The following is a 17,745-nucleotide window of genomic DNA, read 5'->3' on the forward strand; positions in this document are numbered from 1 at the left end:
TGTCCTACCTGGACTACTTCAATGGCTTCCTGATTGGTCTCCCTGCCTCAGGTGTCTCCCTACTCCAATCTATCCTCCACATAGCTGCCAAAGAGATTCTTCTAAAGGGAAGTCTGACTATGTTACTCTGCTACTCAGTAAACTACACTGGCTTCATCTTACCTTGGTGATCAAATATAAACTTCTGTTTAGCATTTAATGTCCTTTATTATCTGGCTATTTCCTGTATTTCTAGTCTATTTACATGTTACTCCCCTCCATATTCTCTATGGATCAGCCACATTGACCTACTTGCTGTTCCTCATACAATACTATCTCCCATTTCTGTGACTTCACACTGGCTGGTTCCTATTCTTGCAGTGCCCTCCTACCATACTTCTACCTCCTGGAATTCCTAGATTTCTTCACAACTCCTCTCAGTCATACATTTTGCTTGAGGCCTTTCCTATTCCTTCTAGTTGATAACACCTTGCACTACAAACATTACCTCATATTTGATTTCTGCCTTGCATATATACCTATATAAGTAAATACTGTCTCCATCACTAGAATGTAAACTTCTCCAGAACAACTGTTTGATTTTTGACTTTGTATCAACAGCACTTCCTGTAAGCACGTAATAATATTTTTTTTAATTTTGCTAATTGATCATTTGAAATTCCTTCATCCCAATGAGTTTTTTGTTTGCCTTTTGGTGTACAGTGGATGACTAGACACATGTGCCAGAACACAATTTCAGCATTTCCAAAAGAACCACAAATAGAAGACAACAATGTTTTCTCTAATCTTTCCTTCCTTTCTTTTCCTTTCCTTTCCTTCCTTCCTCCTTTCCCTTTCTTTTCTCCTTTCCTCCCTCCCTCCTTTCCTCCCTTTCTTCCTTCCTCTTCCTTTTTTCCTTCCTTCCATTTAACTCACTTTTCTTTTTTATACATTTATATTTACCTCCACATTTCACTGATCTTTCCCATCACACACATGTGCAAAGTGAATTACTTTTCAAGATGAAAAAGCAATCACTGGCTTCCCCAAAATGTTCCCCACCCCCGTGCCTTTAAGGAAATAAAGCTGGCCAATGTTTGGGTGACTAATGCTTCCAGTAAAGATAAATCAACATATCATTACATGAGAACAGATTTACTCTAAGTGCCTGGGTTCAAATCTCAGTTTTGCAGCTTATTACATGGTTAACTCTGGGTAACAACCTCCCTGAGTCTGTTTTCTCATCTATAAAATGGGGGGGCTACATATAATCTTCATGGACTTGATACCTTCACAGGTCTAAATGATATGGGCCCAAGTATAAATGTTCAACCTAGAAAAACTAACGATGTGTTTATTATCAAGATCCTTTGCTTATCAATTCCTTTTGATGTCCATTTTTTGCCATTTTGAAGTCTTAAAAACAAGCAAACCTGTATAAACCAGAATGATCAAGGGGACAGGTAATAGGAGGGGTGAATTCCGAATCAAAAGATATTTCATTTTTTTTTAAGTTTCTGCAAAGCATATTGTATACACAATCTTATTTTATTCTCACAACAATACATTCAGGTAGATATTATTAACTCCATTGTAGATGAGGAAATGGAAACTCAGAAAGATTAGATAATGAGTTCAATATCATTATTTTTTGGTGTATTTCATTTTATAAAGTATATTTTTAATATCTTTAAGTAACACATGCGGTAAGTTTGGAGGAGACAGATATCGGATCATCTGTGTTTCAGTTATCGATATTGCCACCATTACTACACCCACACCACTTTGGATAATTAATCACATTATTTGAAGTATTTTGAGTGGCTGCTTCTGCCTGGACCTCCTCTTTTAAGACACCTCCCTTTGCCTCAAACCACCAAACTGTATTCATCCAATAGGCACCAGTCAGGCCAAAACCGTCGGTAAGTATCCAACATTTTCCAGGAAAAAGCTCAGAAACGTTTATTAGTTTTATACTAAGTTGTATTAATTCCTGGCGGGAATAGTACCCTCCCCGCTGTCATTCTCAAGTGTCTGGAATGAGCAGCTGGGTGTTAGACAACAAGCGTTGCCGTGTGTGTGTGTGTGTGGGTGTGGGTGTGTGTGTGTGCCAGCGTGTTCGGGTGGGGAGGTGTGCACTGCAAGGAGTGGGCGGTCGGGCTGAGCAGAGCACCATAGGTGAAGCTCCAGGGAAGGACGCGAGGTCGCATTTCCTCCCCGCCTCTCCCCAAGTGGGGCTGAGACGCCTAGTGTTCCGATTGCGCCTCCAGGTCACAGACTCCTCTGCTCTTTTGCACAGCTCTTTCCCCACCGCCCATTTCAGTGCCAGGATGCACCTCGGGAGGAGCTCCCGGAGGCAGCAACGGGCCAGGACCATGCCTCTGGAGTGACTGCCGACTGCTCCTGCTCCAGCTCCGGCCCCTACCCCCGCCCCCGCCCCCTCGGGTCTTCCTTACAGGCTGAGGCTCGCCCGGCCTCCAAGCGCACAGTGCCCAGAGGCTGCCGCGGGGGCTGGATGCGGGCCGTCCTTGAGCTTGCCGCGAGCCGCCCGAGTCCCACCCGCGGCGGAGGCGGAGGCGGAGCCGGGGCAGCCAGGCAGAGGCAGTTCCAGAGAGGCAGACACAGAGCGGTTCGGGACGGGCCGCCGCGGGCCGCCCCGGCTATCTCTCCTTCCCACCTCGGCCCCAGGAGACGCATCGCGAGCAGGGGCCCCGGCCGCTGACGCTGCCCGTGCTTGCGGTCGAGAAGGCGGCTAGCTCGGCGCTGCCCAGCCCCGGAGGGACCCGGAAGCAGAACCGGGGCCGGAGCAGCCAGAGCCGAGCAGTGGCCCCTAGCTGCCCGCCGGGGCTGGGTGCGGGGTCGGACGGCTGGATGGGCAGCGGCGGCGCCCGCAGCCGGCGGCGATGGGCGAGGAGCAGAGCACGGTGAATGCAGACGGTCCCGCCGAGGGGCGGCCCCCGGGAGGTGGTGAAGACGTAGGCGAGGAACCGACAGAGCCGCGGCGGCCGCAGGGGAAGGGCAGCGGGGCAGCAGGGCCCCGAGCCCCCTCCCCGGACCCGGGCGGCGGCGACGGCGGCAGAGGGGACGGGGCTTCTCCCGAGTTTGGCCAGAGGGGTGGGAAAGCGCGCGGGCAGCCCGTGACAGCGAGATCCACGGAGCCACTAGATCCCCGAACTTTGCAGCAGCAGGAGGAAGAGCAGGCGAAGGGAGAATGGGACGGGTCTTCCGAGCCCGAGTTCGGGGAGAGGGCCAGCCCCCACGACGGACTGGTTTTGGAAGTGCTTGGCCGGCGCCGCCACCCTCCAGCCAAGAGACACATCTACTGCACCGTGTACTGTGTGGAAAACGACCTGCCCGAGACCCCGACCCAGGAGCAGCCTTCGTCCCTAAACACTCTGGCCTCCCCGGTGCCTCTTGCAGTCCCTTCTTCCACCACCCCCTCCACCAGCTCAGAGACCTCCTCCCCTAGTCCCGGCTTGTCTCTCCCCTCGGACCCTCTGGGCTTCGACGGCGGCGGGGGCGGCAGCAGCGTCGAGCTCGACTTATACCTAGCTCCTGAATCTTTTTCCGTGTCCAGCCTGATCAGAGCGCCACCCTATCCGGGCCTGGGAGGGCTGGGAGACCCCTATAGTCCCCTCCTTGTATTGAGCTGTCGGGTGTGTCTGGAAGATAAAGCTATCAAGCCCCTGACATGCTGTAAGAAGGCCGTGTGTGAGGAGTGTCTGAAGCGCTACCTGAGCTCCCAGGTAACCCAGCCAAATCCCCGCCCCCGTCCCCCCTCCTGCTTTTCGTTCTCCCAGAAGATGGAAGAGATTCTCTCTCTCTCTCTCCCCCCCTCCCTTTCTCCCTCTCCCTCTTCCTTTCTTCCTCTCCCTCTCCCCTTTCCTCTTCCTTTCTCCCTCTTCCTCTCCCTCTTTTCCTCATTCTCTCTCCCTCTCCTTCTCCTCTCTTCCTTTTTTCTTTCTCCCTCTCTCTTCCCCTTTCCCTCTCTCTGCCTCTCCCGCTGTCCCTCTCTCTCCCTGTTCTCCTCTTCTGCTCCGAAGGAAGAGATGATGATAAGGCAATCTTTCTATGACGCCTGTCCAGTTCTCATATCTTAGTTCTTTAATGTATTTTGGCTTTGCCTTTCTGGAAGCTTGACTGTTAATTGACTTTAACCTACACTTCAGACAGTGGTGGCAATCTACGAAGCAAGAGTAAATGGAATGGACTCTTAGTTTCTTTTAAGGACGGACACTAATCTTTCAGGTCAATGATATTTAGTCATATTTGACCACATCTCATTTAGCCCCATTTATAACTTACTGACCAGTTACATTTTGTCCCCATTTAGAAATATGTACTCAATTCTTTGCTCACTGCTTCATTTTTATTTTCTATTATTTTTTTTTCAGAGTAAAGTGATCACACTGTTTTCACTAAAGGTGAATTCAAATAGAGCATTTTTCCCCTTTATTTTAAAAAAAATGCCTCCAAGCAAAACCCTTAAGAATCATATCAAAGGAGTCTTGGGGAAACTTTCTACACGGTGTGTTCTGCTTTTTAGGTTTTGTGTTAGAAAGTTTAAAGTTTCATGCAAAGTAATAACTAACTTTCATTCATAATAATTAATATATTTGCTTGTGACTTTATGGCAACATTATAAACATACTGTGTCCAGTTGAACAGACAGAGGAAATTTTAGGTAGGCAGAATGGAATGTTAGCCAAATAATAATTTGGCCAGCACTTAAGGTTAACCAAACTGGTACAGAAGATTTTGATTTCTCTTTATGCTTTATCCAGAGATAGGTGCCTTTAGCAGTACTAATGTCTGCTTGTTGTGTTTGTGAGGTTTTGTTAACTGGTTTAGAATTCAATTGTAGGTAAAGAGTATAACAATCAGCATTGATCACTTACAATTTCACTAGTAGTAATACCTGGAAGTGTCATAGTACTATGGATGCTCATCATGCAAAAATAGTTATAAATTCCATAAAAAATGGAATTTCCTGGAAAATTGCACATGTAGCTTCAAATATTTATTGAAGGTAAAAATGAACTTCTCTCTTATTATCTCTTTTGATAATAGGAATTAAAGCATGCTAGTATGTGTACTTTCTATCTTTAATAATGAATTGAGATTAAGAAATCTAATAGTATTTTTCAGATCTTCTTTCAGATCTTCTTTACCAGTCATTTTCGTTTTACAAAACTGGCATTTCTTTTACTTTTGTAGTATGTAAAAATGAGATGATAGGACCATAAAAGAAGAGTTGGATGGATCTCAAAGGCCATCCAGTTTGACTGGCTTATTTTACAGATGAGAAACTGAAGACCAAGAGGTTAATTGACTTGCAAAAAAACATACAGGTAGTAAAGGGTAACGGTGGAATTTAAACTTAGGCACTGACTCCACCAGAGTCAATATACTTTAAAGTACTTTCTGATGTCACTATTAAGTGAGGTCTCTTTGAGCAACTCAAAATTCTAGGATTATATGTTGATATTGCTGGAAATTCAGAACTGATTCAAAAGAAGGTATTTGATTTACTTGTTCTTGCCCCTCTAGGGATGGTTTTGTTTTTTTTTTAGCTTAGTGATACACAGAACAAGTCATCTAGAACATTAACAGTTGTCTTTGGAAAACAAAAATTCTCTTCTATTTTCCATCACAGTATGATAGCACTGAGCAATGTTATAGCCAAAGCAGCTCTCAGTTGATTTGAAGTATTGACAACACTCAGCCACCAATCTCTTGCTTCAGTTTGGTGTGTGTGTTTATTATCTACATCCTGCCCATTTCTTTCAGTGCTTAGAACTCTCAATTCAACAAATATTTATTAAACAACGACTGTCCACAGTGGTAGCCACTGGAGGACATACTAAGTTTAGTACCTACTTTCATGAAATTTATAGCTTTTGCATCTTTTTCTGGCCTTATATTTCATCTGAGGTTCTGAAATTTAGCAAGATTATAACCTGAATTTGTAGGCCTTTAGCAGTCTCTAAAATGAATATAAAAGATTTCAAATTAGTCATCATCAGTCATTTTGCTCTTAATTTCCTTTGTAAATTTCCTTTGCACCAGATGCCCAATGTGTTATTTGAGAGGATTTTTAATGGAAAGAAAAGATTACAGAATACCTATTAAACATTTTACACAAACTTTAAAAATACATATTAAATGTTGATTGCAGTATTGCCTGGTTAGATTAATGCCTTCCTTCCTGAGGGATATATCAAAATCTTTGAAAGGAGACCTACAAACCCAGAAGAAATGGGGTTAAGTGTTTTGGAGATGTTGGCTTTACCTCCATTGGTTCCAAAGGCTCCTTCTGTGGTGAATGACTGGAGGCTGGCTGTTATCAACATTTCAACTCTCAACAATGGCAGTTTAGGCCATGACATTATGACATAAAATGTAGTAGAAAATTTTTATTTTTCAAAACACAATTGTTAATGTCTTAGGTAACTTTGTGTAGCACAGTGAGAGAATACGAACAGAGACTTTAGAGAGAAATTGCTTTGCAGGATAATTGGAATCAGCCAATTCTTGAATTATATTTTAAAAGGGTTAACTAAGGAGATTATAAGTCAGTTGTTTGTATTTTAGTAGATATCACATTGTGTACCAAGGAACCTGACTGAGCATAGGACTGTCATACTAAAAGCTAAAATGGTTTAAATGTACTTTATGTGGATGATTAATGATGATGCCTTCATCCATCCAGTGACCTATACATAGTTCTTTGGAAATGGCATTAGTAAAGAGGGTCTTGTATGTCCAAGATCTTTTTGTGATTTTACTTTTAAGAAAAGAATTCTCCAACTTCAATGATTTTTATTAGATCTTAAGTAAAAATTATCTAGGAAGAAAAACCTTTTTGTTATTTACATACCCAATAGCTAACTAGTTTATTCAGATTTCAAAACTTTTCTCCCCATCTTTTTGCATTGCCAGTATCTCATTGTGGTTTGGTCATGACCTTGAGTTCTCCAAGTTTATGACCACAAAGCTCAAGTTCTGAGAAATCCAACCAAGCCATAAAGGCTCTTGTAGTAAGGGCCTAGCTGTATCTGCCATCTTATGAGTCTAGCTAAGTTCAGAGATGCTTGTAACCAGAAGTTTGGACTTAAAAGGATTAATTTCATGTTTTTGTCACAGGAACTCATGAAAACAACCTTCTTTTGTGGGGAGGGAATGTCCACATTGAAGGAATAAGAAACCTTTTAGTTATGGTAATTGACAAAAGTCTACATGAAGGAATATGGTTTCAGAAGATATACCAAATCACTCTCCATGACTAGGAACTTGGGAAAATTTTGTGGTACAGTTTAAAGTTTGAACTATTAAGACATTTGGGTGAATAAGGAAGAGAATTAGAAATGCTGAAAAAGCTTTTAAAAGCTGGTCTAGTAGCTGCTAGTGTATCTTTTACATCTCAGGTGAGGATTCTCCTAGATTGGCAGATGGCTATGAATTATAACTTCTAAACTTGTTTAGTAAGTACAAGAGATACACAACACATTTCTTACATAGATTGTGAACAAAAACAGCTGCTGAATAGCGCTTTCTAAAAATGACTACTAGGGGGACACCCTAGAATCAATAATCTAGAAGTGAAAGATTGGGTGTCCTGGTACTAATCCCTAGGTCATCCAATGCCACTTGGACAAAAATGTAATTTAAAATATATTTTTTAAGCCTTGTGGCAGCAAGAATATTTATAGATACTACACTACTATTTCAGTATTTATACTATTTGTAGATATTGTACTACTCTACTACTACACTATGCTGAAGTCAGTATAGACTTTAAAAGCTATCTCATTCACACATATCATACTCAAGTTAATTCATATACCCTACAGTATGTCTGGCTTTGATATCCCTAAAATCATGAAAAATAGAACATAACTGGCATCAATTTTGAAGTGATGACCTTTGACCCTTTGAAAAGTGAAAATTAGTGCATACATAATCATAATTGAGTTTTTGAGGTATTTTGCACTAATTTTCAAGTTGTATCTTATATGCTGTCCTTTCACATTCATATTTATTCTTTCTTACTACTTACTGATGTAACTTCTTTCTCATCCCTTTTTTCCTATTCCAATTCCCTTTCCTTCTTTTCTCTTCTTTTTTTGTTTTTGTTTTTTTTTTGTTTCTCTTCTGTGAACTTAATAGCCTTAACTTGGTAGGAGTAGATAGTGATTTTGATTTTTCCAGAGCGTGTTCCTATTCTCTGCTGAAACTTTTATCCTAGATAAGCAAGAATTACCAGGAGAGTCTACTCTTGTTTCTCCTGTCCTATCAGCTATCTGGAGTTGTGAATTGACTTAGACAGGGGTTCTGAACCTTTATATGTGTCATACGTGGATCTTGGGTAGCCCAGTAGATAGAGTGATTGACCTGGAGACAGAAAGAGTTCAAATCCAGCCTCAGATCTAGCTTTGTGATCCTGGGTAAGTCACGTATCTACTATCTGCCTCAGTTTATTAATCTCTAAAATGGAGATAATTAATAGCATCTATGACATCCCAGGGTTGTTGTGAAGTTAAATGAGATGATATTTCTAAAGCACTTTGCAAACCTTAAAGCACTTTTATAAATAAATCTCTATTTCTTATGGGCACCTGAGAATGCTTTAAAATGTGATAAAATACATAGGATTGCAAAGGAAACTGATTATATTGCAATAGTTATAAAATTAAAAAAAAACAAATAAGTTCACAGACAAGTTCATAATCCATGAAGAAAAACCTTATATTTTACCCTCGCCTTTTTATTTGCTCTCGTTTAACCAACTGCCCTCATTCAGCTAGATATGGGGATAGGGTAAGAGTGCTTGCTTGCTTAAGGGTGTCCTTCACTCTGTTATTTTATTCCTTTACTGTAGATAGTAGTAACAATTTTATAGTAGGAAAGGAGTATCTAGTTCATAGATCTCCTACCTAGGGACCTGCGGTTACGGATCCTTTTGTTCACATGAATATGTAATTAGATTGTGATAGAATGAAAAATAATATATTTGTGCAAATAGATGAGTGCAACAAATTTAAAACAAACATGAAAAATGACTTTGAAAACACAGATACAGTCCAAACCTCTCTTTTTTTTTTTTTAACAGATGAGGAAACTGAGACCCAGAGAGGTTGAGATTTGCTGAAGGTCACACAGCTAGTTGGCAGAACTATAATTAGAACTCAGGTGAGGCAGCATAGTATCCCAGGTTTTGGAATCAGAAGAACTGGGTCTAAATTCCAGTTTTATACAATACACCTTGTATCCCTTTGGGAAATTACTTCATTTTCCCCATCTGAAAAATAAGGGGGTTAGAGTAGATTATTTGAGGCCACTTGTAGCTCTAAATCAGTTTACCCTCACCTTTTGATTTTGTGGTCTCTTGATTCTCTGAACATTGCCCTTTCCATTATCCTACAGTGTCTCTGAGATATCACTAGATCCCCCAGACAGTAGATAATGTTCTTTATGTTTCATCTTTATGAAAAATAGAGAATGAGGGTAATATTTGAATCTTTAGATCATAGACAGAAGAGGTGGGGAGACTGTATGATGTTTTTTTTTTCTTGAAGCTAGTGTGGGAAGATTTCTGGATGATGGATTCATAAAATACCCAGCAAACTTGGTGTCCTCTATCAGTGACCAATACTCTCAACTGGTAGTGACAAATAAACCCTCACTCTCAGATAGGATCTCAGATAGGCAGAGGTCTCTTTCTCCTTTTGAATTTTTCACTTAGAGACATAGTGGTTTGGGTAACACCAATAACTCTTATGTCAGATATATTCAAATCATACTTTTTATGTTGGAAGCAAAGTTATAAAGCATATACCCATTCATTCTAGGGCAATTTAGAGTGTATGGGTCTGAGCAGTTTTTTACTGCTTGTGTATTTGCCTCCCTCCACATTGCTTCATAAATGTGATCAATATTTATGCTGACAGTCTGCATATTTTTATTGTTACTTTTACTACATTATTGCTACTTTTGATACCATGCTTAGTTTCTGCTATTTATAAATTGTTGTTTCTGAATTTTTGGTAGCTGTTTTTGTCATCTCTGGAACACTCATTTAAAACTAGGCAGGAAAATATATGTATTTTGTTTTTTAGAAGGTCAAAGCCATGTGGATCTTAAAATCTATTAAATGTTATATCAAGAAGGAAGCTGAGAAACCACCTAGACCAACATTTAGGCCATTTTATGTGTAAAAAACTCTGATTACCAAAAACGTCCAGTGACTTGTCCATAGTCACAGAGTTAGTATGGCTGGAAGGCTAAGCAGGCTTTTTTTAACCCTAAATCCAGTGCTCTTTCTATCATATCACACTGATTCTCTCCAGTGGCAACTGGGAATGTATCTAGTTAAAATTTTAATGCTAATAGTTTATTTTATCAAAGTTTACTAAATATTCTCCATAAAGGCAACATTAAGCAATAAATGTATTGAGATTAATTTCTTATGTGAAAGACACATAAGAAACCATTTCTGTCTTTTTGAAACTATAAAATACATTATTTATTCAGCTTCATACCTTGAGACAACATGTAACATTTCAGTCAGTTACTATTTATTGAGTGACTTTATTATTATTTATTATGTACAAGGTACAGTGATAAAAACTGTTAGGATCAATAGAAGTGTAAGATATAAGCATCCTAATGCCGGGGGACCATTTAGCTAGAACAATGTAAAATGTGTATATATAGAAATATAAACAACAATTGGGGGAAAAAACCCAAAACAATAAACAACACGTATCAAATGAGGTAGTCATTGAAATGTACTCTCTTAAAGTGTGACTTACATTCTTACAAAACAAATGGAAATTATCTTTAGTAGTTTGTTTTAAAAAATTTGTCTATCTTGCCAATACTTTCAAAGATTTTTTTTGGCTCATTTTTTGTTTTGGATCATTCAGGGAAAAAATGAGGTGACTATTGATAGTAATTGAAAAAAACTGATTGTTGGTTTTTATAGTCCTCAAGTACACTGAAGTTAGATGTTTTCTTCCTGTATAACCAAATACCTCTTCTTGAATCAGGTTTTATCTTTTAAAAATGAATTCAGTAGCCATTAAGAACTGTGTACTTTAAAAGTAACTATATTTTTTTTAACAAATTGACCAAAAAAGACAGTCATAGTAGTATTAGTAAAAATGTATGGGATGAGAAGCCCTTTCCCTTGATTATTTGAGCTGTATCTTTTAACTTTCCTTTCCATTTCTTATTTTCTGAGTTAATATTTGGCCTGGAATTTAAAAGACTAAAATGTCAGTTGACACAGTGCATTTTTTTATCTATAACTTAAAAAAATAGAGATAGCAGGATGAAAAGTTTTATTTCAAAGTAAAATTATAGTATTTTTGTGTCAGTTGACATCTTTGTCCTTTTAGTGTAGGAAATAAAAGTATCACTTTTCCAGATGACTTTTCTTTCTATTTGGACTAAAGACCAGCTTGATCTTCCTGGTTCAGGTCCATAGGATGAAACCTTCTTATCAAAGAGGGAGAGAAAACTTTTCTTTGGCTACTTCTTTTTGAGGGGAAATGTACACATTCCTTTGCTCTGTACATAGGCCCAGAGAAAGCTTCCTACTCTCAACCTCTAATCTGCACTTTGAGCGATAATGTTTTAGTCAGTGAGAGGAACATTCTTAATCCTTTATGTTTGGTATTGATGAATCTGCACTCTCATGGTTGTGGGTTTCCCTCCACTGGTGCACATCTCAACCTTTTCATATCTTCTCAACCTGTGAGATCCTTGCCCATGTCCTATTATAAAGGATCTACCTAACATGTTAGAAGTCTTTCTCTGGTTCTATTAACCAGAGAACTATTTTTAACCATTATTAACCATTAACTATTTTTAGCACTCAAGTTGCTACATGAATGTCCCACTTTCTTTTCCATGATGATGCTACTATCTTGCATGCATGTCATCATTGAGAATGTGATACAGTCCAGTCCTCCCAGGGTGCCAAATTCAAACCCCTCATATTACAGAAGAGGAAATGGTAACCCAGAGAAGTTAAGTGATTTTTCAAAGATCACAAAGGGAAAAAATATTAGGGCCTTCTCATTTCTCACTTGCCTGTATTACTTTGAGACTTATCTGACTCTTCCACCTTGTCCCAGGAAGTTCATTATTAGGAGAATCTCATCAACCTGTAGGATCCCAACATTCTTGAGACTATACCTCATCACTACTCTCCATCTCTCTGATTGGAGTGGAGGGTCCATGAACTCCAAAACCTCCAAGGCGGGAGCTTGGGTCAGAACATCTCATTTCTCATCTCGCTGCACTACTTTGGGATTTCTCTGACTTTTCCACCATGGCTTATGTCAGGTACATTCATTCCTCTCACCCTCTTTAGCTCCTTTCATATGTTGTATTCCAACATTAGATTCTAAGCTCTTTGACTGTAGGGACTGTCTTTTCAGCACTTAGCACAGTTGCCTGGATCTTAGTAGGTGCTTAATAAATGTTTATTGATTGATTTTTTCTTTTGCCTTTGTATCCCTAACACTTAGCGTAATGCCTGGCATATAATAGGTGCTTAATAAGTTTTTATTAACTATTATTGACTGAACTAGGTTTCAAATCAGGTCTTCTGATTCTAAATTCAGTCCTCTTTCCACTGTTCCAAAACATCATTTTCAGTAGGAGGCAGTTTGATTTTATGGAAAGTGCTATAGTTTCCCAAATGATCCAGTCCTATCTCTTGCTTCTGTTCAGTTTGGGGCCCAGCTCATCTGCAGTACCTGGCTAAGGTGGATGTGGTTTGGACTATCTCAATGAGTTGTTCATCTGAATGTTTGTCATGATCTGGGTGCTGTATGTTCTTCATCCTTTGGAGCTGTTCTTATGTGGCTTCCAAGCTGATCACTAGTGATACAGAGACTAATTTGTTATTGATCAAAAAGCAATATTGTGGAGTATATAGAAAGAAGCCTTAGAACCAGAAAGACCTGGGTTCAGTGCTACCTGTGACATAGACTGACTGTATGACCCTGGACTTCTCAATGCTCTAGGCCAACCCTCTAAGACTATAATTTCTCTTTCATATAAGTATATGGGTGGTAATAGAAGGTAGTGGAATATTTTAGTTTTATTTTTGACATGAGTTCTCTATGTATTTTAAAATAATAAGAGTTCTCATTTGTACAGCATCTTGATAATTCCCACTTTACAAAAGGTGAAACTGAGGCTTAGAGAGATTGAGTGATTTTCCCAGGGCCCCATGAATAATTAGTAACATTCTTTGGGGATTAGGTGTTCTAGTCCTTTGACTCCAAGAACTGTACTCTTTTCTCTACACCATGTAGTATGTAGGTGATTCTTTTAGTCTGTTAACTAAAATAATCCTATTTAGCACATCATGGTCCTGTAGCATAATTCACTTTGGTGAGTACATTTAGTCTATTTTTGAATCATTCAATAGTGATTCATCCAATTTTAAGCAAAATTTACATAGAAACTGCTGCCAGAAAAGGAAACATTTTCTTTTGTAAATGGTTTGACTACAGCATGCTGGACATTTATAAGTAGTAGTATATTGTTTCAGCAATTCCACCATTCTTTACTCTGAAATTTTTATATGACTTAGGAAGGATACTTTCACTGTGACTAAAAATCTCCAAGCCACTTCAGCTCTTTACTATTTTGGTCACTCCTACAAGTCAGTTTCAAAGCATACTTATATTTTTCATTTGCTTTTTATTACATCCAACTTTGTACATAACTATTGCCCTACTTTTTCATTATCTTTATGTAATTTTAGAATATATAGGTATATATACATATATACACATATGTGTGTGTATATATATGTATGTATATATGTATGTATAATTTTAGGGAAAATAGGAATTGTTTAACAGAATTTATGTTAGACTCATGATGTTTTATTTTCCCAAATCTAATTAGATTTCTCATTTATTTCTGTTGATGCTACCATCATCCTTTCAACCACTAGAGGCACATATCCTTGGAAATAGTTTTGAAGCCTCCTTTTTTCTCACCTCACTTGTCCAACCCAGTGTGAAGTCCTGTTGATTCCATACCTATAGTCTTTCTCAAAAAATCTTCTCATCTCTACTTCTACTGGAATAGCTCTAATTCAAGTCCTCATCTTTTCTTGAAGAAACAATTGTAACACCTCCCTCACTGGTTTTCCTAAATTTAGTATTCTTCCTAATGCACAACTCTGATAAAGCTAGTCCTTTACTCTAAAAACTTTTGATGATTCTCCATTGTCTACTAAATAAACAATACATCCCTTATCCTGGCATTCAAGTGACTTTTATCTACCTTTGCAACCTTGGCCCATACTTTTTCACTTCATTATGATATATTCTAGACCCCAAATGCACTATGCTCTCTTCTGCTACTATTCAAACTGCCCTGTGTACACATCATTCTCCATGCTTACAGTGGGCTACCTTCTTCCTAATTCCTTATTCCTACACCAATATTTGTTGAAATCTCTGCCTCTGTCCTCCATATCCTTCTTTTGTTTTCTAGTTGTTTACTTGTTTTCTGCCTCCCCCAAATCAATTGTAAGCTTCTTGAAAGTAGATTCTATGGCAAATCACTATCTCTTGCAGAGTAGCCTGTATACAGGAAAAGCTTAATATTTTTTGTTGAATTAAATAGTTGTGTATATTCATAATCATTACTAGAAAGTATATTATCTAGGCCAAAGTAACCTGGGCCTTTCAAATAAAAAATGAACCCACCAGATATTATGAGATGGTAGGAGGCTTCTGTTGAGGGAAACAGAGTTGCTACTTGAATAATTAACCATTTGATTATGTAACAGTGTAATATGACGGAGTGAGAAATCTTTTCCTGGTTCTAGCTGAAGATCAGAATGCATGAGGCAAAAGAGTTAGATGGCCTTTTTCTTGGCTCCTGTAACTCTAGATGCTGGGCTTATTCATATAAATGGCTAATCCCTTTCTAAATCTTTCTAATCTATTTATTTTAATAACATCTTGCCACCATAAGGTCCATGGGTTAATTATATGCTGTGTAGCAAATTGCTTCCCTTTTGTGCTGTTGATTTTTCCCCTATTTCCTCAGATACTTATTACTCTCACCAAAAAGTATTTACAATGCAGTCACTTGCCCAGGGTACAGAACAAGCTAAACAAACACAGTCCTTGCCCTTTAGTTACTTAATAATCTAAAATAGGAAGATAAAGTAAGTTATAGTTGCTTGTCATAGTTTTCAGCATTTTAATTTGTCATTTCATGCCTAGTGCTAATTTTTCTAATTTCTACATTTTGCTCCCCCTCCTCTAATCAAGTAAATCCAGGTGTTGAAATCTATTCCAGTAACTATCATATAATCAATAAACACCATATGCTGAGCATTGTCCTAGGTCCTAAGTCTCTGCCCTCAAGGAATTTCCATTCTATTAGCAGAGATAACATGTACAAATAGAAACATATGAATACATATATTTATACATACACACATATACATATGCACATACACACATGATAAATAGGAAGTAATTTGGGTTTGGTATGCCCTAGTAACTGGAGGGATTAGGAAGAGGACTAATGTGAGACAGCTAGGTAATTCAGTGAATAGAGTATTGACCTGGAGTGAGAAATACCTGAGGTCAAATCCAGCCTCAGTTACTTAGCAGCTGTGTGAGCCTGGGTAAGTTACTCAACCTCTGTTGGACTGTTTCCTCAACTATAGCACCTACTTCACAAGGCCATGAAGATGGATGAAGCAGGAACTTGGTCAGGCATATAAGATGCCAAAGTCACCCTTTGCATCCGGGGGCCATGGATTTTAGTAACTCTGGAAGAGAGAGTGAGGCTGATGACTTTGTACAACTGATTCACTTAAATCCAATTCACTAGCAAGTCAAGACATCACCCCATATTGTCATTGGTCCTCTTCAAACACAAAGGACCAATAACAACACCAACAGCTTCACAAACTTGTTGTGAAGATCAAATGAGATAATATTTGTAAAGCACTTAGCACAGTGCCTGGAAAATGCTTATTCCCTTTCCTTCTCCTTCTTATGTTGGAAGTAGCACTTAAGTTATGTTTTGATGGACACCAAGGATCTAAGAGGTAGAGGTGAGAAGGAAGTACCTTCCAGGTATGGAAAACATACTGTGCAAAGGTATAGTGTCAGGAAGGGAAGTAACACACATGATGATCCCTAAAGTAAGCCAGTGTTGCTGGATCACAGAGTTCATGAAGGAGAGTAATGTAGAGTAAGACTGGGAAGGTAGGTTAGAATGAGGTTGTGAAGGTTTTAATTGCTCAACAGGAAAGTTTGCATCTGTTCCTAAAGGTAATAGGGAGCCATTGGAGTTAACTGAGCAGAAGAATGACATGATCAGGCCTATACTCTAGGAAATTTGCTTTGACAGTGAAAGATGGATTGCAGAATTTTTCAGTCATATCTGACTATCTGTGACCTCATATGGGGTTTTCTTGGTAAAGATACTGGAGTGGTTTGCCATTTCCTTCTCTAGCTAATTTTACAGGTGAGGAAACTGAGGCAAACAGGGTTAAACTTGCTCAGGGTCTCATGGCTAGTGTCTGAGGCTGTATTTGAACTCATGAAGATTAGTCTTCCAAACCCAGTGCTCTATCCACTGTGCCACGGAGCTGTCCCAGATTGCAGAGAGGAGAGATTTGAAATAGAGAAACCAATTAGCAGGCTACTTCAGGAGTCCAGTAGAATGTAAGTTTCTTGAAGGCAGGGTCTGTTTTGTTTTTGTTGTATTTCCAGCACCTGGCACAATGCCCAGCACATATAGTAAGTGCTTATTGAATTGAATACCCAGGGTGAAATCCAGAGACTGTGATGTGACCAGAACTTATTAGCCACTGTCACTAGGAAGGCTTCCCCTAGGTTGAGAGGGTTTAATTCTTTTTCCACAGAACTATACAACATATGGAACATTATATGTTTGTTCTCTCCTTAAAAAACCCCATCGATTCTTCCTTTTCTGAGAACTCTTCCTTCTTTTCAACCATTTTGAAGCTAAACTTCAACCACTTCCTTCATAGTTAACAAATTTTCTTTAGAAGTTCCTTTCAAAGTAGTTTTTTTTTTAAACCAAAGTGAGAAATGTTCTCTGGAATTGCCACATATTACTATTTTACGTTAAATATAGTGTTGTGCCCCTGTAAACTTCAAGAGTATTTTGTATTAGACAAAGAGGGTTGACTTTTGTTCTGATCTCTTTTTATCTAAATATAATCATGTTCACAAACCCTACGTATATACTAGATCAGCCCAGTGATGCTAGAGCTATACAAGACTGCCACCTGCAACCTTGTTCAGGTACATCTGAAATTTGGCATCCTGTGAGAAATATGTTGTCTCAGGGTAAAGCAGTAGTTCAGAAAAGCTTTCCAGGAATGTACTGAAAGAAATTCTTCTTTTTCTAGGACTTCACTTCTCTTGTTTCTCCAGCCAAGTAACATTTTGACAGTGATACAGTGCATTGTCTTCTTTTTTTTTTCTGCTAAAAAGAAACAGAAGTTTTGAACTGTTCAAAACACGTTTGGGTTTTGTTTTGTTTCGTTTTTTAATCAAAAGAGACTGATGCATTGGATTATTTAGAGCATGGTGTTAAGAAGACCAAGGTCAGGGTTTCAGTCTGTAGGAGTGGCTGATGTGGGTGAGGAAGAGCAAATAGTGAGGAGGAAGAATACCATTTATAAAAGGAAGACCTGGGTTTAAGTCCTTTCCCTGATTCATACTAGCT

At 39.0% G+C, this 17,745-nt stretch overlaps 1 protein-coding gene across 1 annotated transcript in view; it reads left to right on the forward strand.

Moving 5' to 3' along the window:
• The first annotated feature begins 2,882 nt into the window (after positions 1-2,882).
• RNF217 (ring finger protein 217) overlaps positions 2,883-17,745 on the forward strand; it is a 133,626-nt gene continuing 118,763 nt past the window's right edge. Inside the window, exon 1 of the mRNA XM_027848639.1 lies at positions 2,883-3,725. Coding sequence (XP_027704440.1) covers positions 2,883-3,725 — 843 coding nt within the window. The remainder of the gene's footprint in view (positions 3,726-17,745) is intronic.

The sequence above is a fragment of the Vombatus ursinus genome, unplaced genomic scaffold (genome assembly GCF_900497805.2).
Source record: "Vombatus ursinus unplaced genomic scaffold, bare-nosed wombat genome assembly UNPS02006779.1, whole genome shotgun sequence".
In the NCBI taxonomy this organism is placed as follows: domain Eukaryota; kingdom Metazoa; phylum Chordata; class Mammalia; order Diprotodontia; family Vombatidae; genus Vombatus; species Vombatus ursinus.